This window comes from Scylla paramamosain, chromosome 48 (genome assembly GCF_035594125.1).
Source record: "Scylla paramamosain isolate STU-SP2022 chromosome 48, ASM3559412v1, whole genome shotgun sequence".
Classification (NCBI taxonomy): domain Eukaryota; kingdom Metazoa; phylum Arthropoda; class Malacostraca; order Decapoda; family Portunidae; genus Scylla; species Scylla paramamosain.
In genome coordinates, this window is record NC_087198.1 from 1,101,125 (window position 1) to 1,108,174 (window position 7,050).

Consider the following 7,050-nt stretch of genomic DNA (forward strand, 5'->3'; position numbering starts at 1 on the left):
TATGAATGAATAGAATAACATTACCAAAAAAGTATATTTTGTGTGTTTTTGAGCTTGTTACATAAAAAGAAACTCGAAAATGGATGCAAAGCACTCTATATAAGGAAAAAAAATGACAATGAGAAACGTGTAAAATGAGTGTTTTATAGTTCACCAGAATCACAAGTCAAAAAAACCCAAAAACTCGACTGTATGGAGAAGTTTCTAAGATACTAAAATACTGAAATCCATGAATAATACTCTTAATCAAGAAACAGAACAACCTTACTAAATGAGTGTATTTTGAGTGTTTTTTTACATTCTTAGTTACCAAAACCCCAAATTCCATGCGAAACTAGCTTTATGAGGGAAGAAAATGACATTACCAGAAAAGTGTCTTGGATTGTTTTTGAGCGTGTTAGGCAATAAAGCACTAAAAAGCAGGGCATTCACATTACATGGGAATAAAACCAACTTTTACGAAGAACTTGCCTTTTAGTGTTTTTGACACGTTTTGCTCTATTTCTCAATTAAGAGTGTTATTCATGAGTTTCAGCATTTACACGAGTTTTTGCGTTTTTTGCCTTGTGGATTTTTTGAACTATAAAACATTCATTATACATTTTTCTCGCAATGTTTTCTACGTAAAACACTGAGAAGACACGTTTTCAGTAATTTTCTTTTGGATTCCCACATAGAGTGAGTTCCTTATTATTTATCGTTTTGGTGCCTTCTTCTTCTTCCCAGCTTTTCCCTATTCGGGGTCGCCGTTGTGAATGAGCCTTCTCCACGTATTTCTATTGTTTGCCATCTCTGGATTTATATTCTTCTCCCCAAGATCTCCGTTTATGCAGTCAATCCATCTTCTTTTGGGCCGTCCTCTTCTTCTAACTCCCTCCACCTCCATTTCCATGATCTCCCTTCCTACGTGGTCTTCGCCAACTCTTCTTCTCAAATGTCCATACCACCTCAACCTTGACTCCTGGATCTTCTTGGAGACTTCAAGTACTTTCACCGTTCCTCTTATGTACCTATTCCTAATTCGGTCTGTTCTGTTGACTCCCACCATCCATCTCAACATCTTCATCTCCGCTACATCCATCTTCCTCTCTTCAATCTTCTTCAAAGGTGCTGCTTCTAGCCCATACATCAAAGCAGGTCTAACGACTGCTTTGTGGACTTTGCCCTTCACTCTTACTGGTACCCTTCTATCGCATATCACACCCGAAACTTGCCGCCAATTGTTCCAGCCACACTGAATCCGGAAGTTCACTTCTTTTTCCATTTCCCCTGTCTCGTCTACCATCGATCCCAAGTACTTAAATGTTTTCACTCTCTTCAACTTTTCACCATTCAGTCTAATTGTGGCCTGTTGATCGCCCCTTGTATCCGTCGTAAAATATTCAGTTTAGGACCTACTAATCCTCATTCCTCTGCTTTCCAAAGCAACTCTCCATTCTTCTAATTTTCTTTCCAGCTGTCCTCTCCTTTCGGTCACTAAGACAATGTCATCAGCATATAATACACACCAGGGTGGTTCCTCTCTGTCATTTTCCGTTATAACATCGAACACTATGTTGAATAATAGTGGGCTTAGTGCCGATCCTTGGTGTAAGCTGACTTTCACCTGAAAGCTATCCGTTGTGCCAACTGTACTCCGAACTCTAGTTGTAACATTCCTGTAGCATTCTTGGACAATTCTGACATACTTTTCTGGCACTCCTCTTTTTCTCGGGCCTCTCCATACTTCTTGCCGTGGGATCCTATCATACGCTTTCTCTAAGTCAATGAAAACCATATGTAGTACTTTCTGCTTTTCCCGATGTTTTTCCATATTCTGTCGAAGTGCGAAAATTCCGTCGACTGTCCCAAATCCCTTCATAAATCCTATCTGTTGCCGTCCGATACGCACCACTTGTCTCAGTCTACTGTCCAACACCCTTTCAAATACTTTAAGGGTATGAGACATTAGCTTTATCCCTCGATAGTTCTCACAGCTCTGGATGTCTCCCTTCTCCTTAAATATAGGTATCAGGGTACTTTTTCTCCACTTTTCTGGTATAACTTCCTTCTCCGTTATTTTTCTGATCAGTTGGTGCAACATGTCCACTCCTTCTCCTTCCAAGACTTTCCACACTTCTACTGGTATTCCGTCGGGCCCTGTTGCTTTGCCATTTTTTCATTTTCTTCAGTGCTCCTTCAGCCTCTTGTCTTGTCACTTCCCCTACTAATTGTTCATTCGGTTCTCCATCATCTCTAATGAATCTCTCAGTTTCTACATTTAGCAACTTCTCAAAATATTCTTTCCACCTTATTAGAATATCACTTTCCTTTTGTATCACAATCCCCACTTCATCCTTGACCTGTCTAACATGCGTAATGTCCTTTGTGCTCTTGTTTCTCATCTTGGCCAACTTAAATACTCTCCGTTGTCCTTCCTCGGTATCCAACTCTTCATAAAGGTTGTCATACCCATCCGACTTAGTAATTGCTACAGTTCTTTTCGCTTCCTTACTGCACATTTTGTAATACTCCTTATCTATATCTAGCCTTGTTGTTTCCCATCTTTCCTTTGCCATCTTCTTTGCTTGTATTTTCTGCTGCACCTCTTCATTAAACCACCATGTCTCTTTATTTTCCCATATCTTGCCAATACTTTCACCGAGCACTTCTTTTCCAACTCTCAAGATGGTTTCACTCACTCTATTCCACCATCCGTTTACCTCTTCTATTTCAATGTCCAGATCACTTAGCAATCTATCTTTAAAGGTATGTTTAAGATCTTGGTCTTTCAGTTTGAACCACTTAATCCTTCTCTCCGTCGTTACTTTCCCTTTCTGTCTGCGTGTAACAGTTATGGAGAGGTCCATGACAACCAGACGGTGTTGTGCCGTCACGTGGTCACCAAGTATGACCTTGTGCCTAACATGCCTAACATGCTGAAAAACACTCAAAAGACAGATTTCTGGTAACGTCTTTAATTTCCTCATATGGGAGGCTTTGCATGTCTTTTCAGTGTTTTTGAGCGTGTTACGCAATAAAGCACTAAAAGCCAGGGCAATCACATTACATGGGAATAAAACCAAATTTTACCAAGAACTGGCCTTTAAATATTTTTGAGCTCCTTACATACCAAAACGCTAAAACGCATGCAAAATACATTTTATGGAGAAACAGAATAACATTACCAAATATTGTATGTATTTTGAGTGTTTTTGATCATGTTATCTATAAAAACGCTTAAATACATGCAAAGAACCTTATGTTTGGGAAACGAAAGAACATTACGAGAAACGTGTATCATGAGTGATATTTAAGTTTCTTCGGTACCAAAAAAGCTAAGGCCAACAAATAACACTCTTTAGAAAAAAAATAAATAAATAAATAAAAAAAAAATGGACATTTTTTGTTTTGTTTTTTCATCTTTATAGGTACCGAATTGCCAATATTCTGCCAAAATTCAGGGAATTTATGTGAAAAAAAGAACATTATCATGAAAGTTAATTATAGCTTTTTTTTTCTAATTGTTATGTACCAAAACTTAAAGTGCATGCAAAGCCACCTATATAGGTTAAACGACTTTACCAGAAACCTGTCTTTTCAATGTTTTTCAGCATGTTAGGCACCAATACGATAAATAATATGAAAATCAGTCAATATGTGAATCCAAAACAAAATTACTGAAAACGTGTCTTTTCAGTGTTTTACGTAGAAAAACGCGAAAGCGGATACAAACCATCCTATATGAAGAAATAGAATAACATTACCAAAAAGATATATTTTGAGTGTTTTTGAACTTGTTACCTACAAAAAATGCAAAAATGGATATAAAGCACTCTATATTAGGAAACAAAACGACATTACGAGAAACGTGTATAATGAGTGTTTTATAGTTTTAAAAGAACCACAAGGCAATAAACGTAAAAACTCGTGTATATAGAGAAATTTTTACATACCAAAATGATGAAATGCATGAATAACACTTTTAATCGATAAACAGAACTACCTTACCAAATTGTGTATTTTAAATGTTTTTCACATTCTTAGATACAAAAATGCCAAATTACATGCGAAACTAGCTTCATTTGGGAAAAAAAAATGACATTACCAGAAAAGTGTCTTCTGAGTGTTTTTGAGCGTGATATGCAACAAAGCACTAAAAAGCAGAACGATCACATTACATGAGAATAAAACCAATTTGTACGAAGAATTTGCCTTTAAGTGTTTTTTAACCCCTTATATATCAAACCGCTAAAACGCATGAAAAACAAACTTTATGGAGAAACAGAATAACATTACCAAAAACATGTATTTTGAGTGTTTTTGATCATGTTATCTATAAAAACGCTTAAGTACATGCAAAGAATATTATGTTTGGGAAACAAAAGGACATTACGAGAAACGTGTATTATGAGTGTTTTATAAGTTTCTTAAGTAAAAAAAAGCTAAAACTCACAAATAACACTCTTTATTTAGAAAATAAAAAATAAAAAAAATAAAATAAATAGGATTTTTTTTTTTCTAGTTATTCATCTTCATAGGTACCGAGATGCCAAAATTCTGGAAAAATTCAGGGCAATTATATGATAAAAGAATATTATCAAAAAATTAATTTAAGCTTTTTTTTTTCGGACTGTTATGTACCAAACCCTAAAGTGCATGCAAAGCCTCCAATATGAGGAAATTAAACGAACTTACCAGAAATCATTGTTTTCTGTGTTTTTTAGCATGTTAGGCACCAAAAGGATAAATAATAAGGATCTCACTCTATATGGGAATCCTAAACAAATTTACTAAAAACGTGTCTTCTCAGTGTTTTACGTACAAAAACGTTAAAACGGATGCAAACTAACCAAAACCTTGCACAAACAAACCAAAACCTTGGTAATGCAAACATTACCAAAACCTTGTATTTTGAGTGTTTTTGATCACATCTATAAAAACGCTTAATTACATGCAAAGAATCTTATATTTGGGAAACGAAAGGACATTACGAGAAACGTGTATTATGAGTGTTTTTAATAACCTTAAGTACCAAAAAAGTAAATCCCACAAATAACACTCTTTATTGAGAATAAATAAATAAATAAATGAATAAAAAAAAATAGGATTTTTAAGTTTTTTTTTTTATTTATCTTCATAGGTACCAAAATGCCAAAATTCTGGGAAAATTCAGGGCAATTATATGATAAAAGAATATTACCGAAAAAGTTAATTTTAGCTTTTTTATATACCAAACCCTAAAGCGCATGCAAAGCCTACTATATAAGGAAATTAAACCACCTGATCAGAAATTTCTCTTTTGAGTGGTGTTCAGCATGTTAGGCACCAAAACAATAAATAATAAGGAACTCACTCTATATGGGAATTCAAAACAAAATTACTGAAAACGTGTCTTCTCAGTGTTTTACGTAGAAACACGCTAACACGGATGCAAACAAACCAATATAAAGAAATAGAAAAACATTACCAAAAAGGTATATTTTGAGTGTTTTTGGTATGTAAGGAGTTAAAAAAAAACTTAAAGGCAAGTTCTTCGTAAAAGTTGGTTTTATACCCAAGGTATGTGATTTTTCTGCTTTTTAGTGCTTTGTTGCATATCACGCTCAAAAACACTTAAAAGACATTTTTCTGGTAATGTCATTTAAGCGTTTTTATTGGAAATATGATAAAAAACACTCAAAATACATGTTTTTGGTAATGTTATTCTGTTTCACCATAAAGTGTATTTTGCATACGTTTTAGTGTTTTGGTATATAAGGAGCTCAAAAACACTTAAAGGCAAGTTCTTATTAAAAATTTGTTTTATTCCAATGTAATGTGATTGCCCTGCTTTTCAGTGTTTCTTTGCCTAACACGCTCAAAAACACTGAAAGGCATTTTTCTGGTAATGTCATTTATTTCCCACATAAAGCTGGTTTCGCATGCAATTTGGGGTTTTGAAAACTAAGAATGTAAAAATACTTAAAATACGCACATTTAATAAGATTGTTCTGTTTCTCAATTAAGAGTGTTGTTCATGAGTTTCAGCATTTTGGTATCTATGAAACTTCTTCATATACACTAGGTTTTGCATTTTTTGCCTTATGGTTCTTTTGAACTATAAAACACTCATTATACACTTCTCATGCAATGTCCTTTTCTTTCCCATTATAGAGTGCTTTGCATCAATTTTCGTGTATTTTATAGGTAAAAAGCTCAAAAACACTCAAAATATACCTTTTTGGTAATGTTTTTCTATTTCTTTATATTGGTTTGTTTGCATCCGTGTTAACGTTTTTCTACGTAAAACACTGAGAAGACACGTTTTCAGTAATTTTGTTTTGAATTCCCATATAGAGTGAGTTCTTTATTATTTATTGTTTTGGTGCCTAACATGCTGAACAACACTCAAAAGAGAGATTTCTGATCAGGTGGTTTAATTTCCTTATATAGGAGGCTTTGCATGCACTTTAGGGTTTGGTATATAAAAAAGCTAAAATTAACTTTTTTGGTAATATTCTTTTATCATATAATTGCCCTGAATTTTCCCAGAATTTTGGCATTTTGGTACCTATGAAGGTAAATAAAAAAAAATTTTAAAAATCATATTTTTTTTTATTTTTTATTTCTTTATTTATTTTTTTCTCAATAAATTTTATCATATTTGTGGGATTTACCTTTTTGGTACTTAAGGTTATTAAAAACACTCATAATACACGTTTCTCGTAATGTCCTTTCGTTTCCCAAACATAAGGTTCTTTGCACGTATTTAAGCGTTTTTATAGATGTGATCAAAAACACTCAAAATACTAGGTTTTGGTAATGATATTCTGTTTCTCCATAAAGTGTGTTTTGCAAGCATTTTAGCAGTTTTGTATAAAAGGAGCTCAAAAACACTTAAAGGCAAGTTCTTGGTAAAAAATGGTTTTATTCCAATATAATGTGATTGTCCTGCTTTTGAGTACTTTATTACCTATCACGTTGAAAAACATTCAAAAGATACTTTTCTGGTAAAGTCATTTTTTTCCCCACAAAGCTATTTTCGCATGTAATTTGGGGTTTTTGGTAACTAAGAGTGTGAAAAGCACT

The 7,050-nt window shown here is 33.9% G+C and overlaps 1 protein-coding gene across 1 annotated transcript; it reads right to left on the bottom strand.

The window, feature by feature from the left end:
• Nucleotides 1–733: 733 nt before the first annotated feature.
• On the bottom strand, nt 734–1,285 carry LOC135095227 (uncharacterized). The gene has a single exon (XM_063996009.1). It carries the CDS (start codon nt 1,283–1,285, stop codon nt 734–736), a length of 552 nt encoding a protein of 183 aa, XP_063852079.1.
• Nucleotides 1,286–7,050: the final 5,765 nt, after the last annotated feature.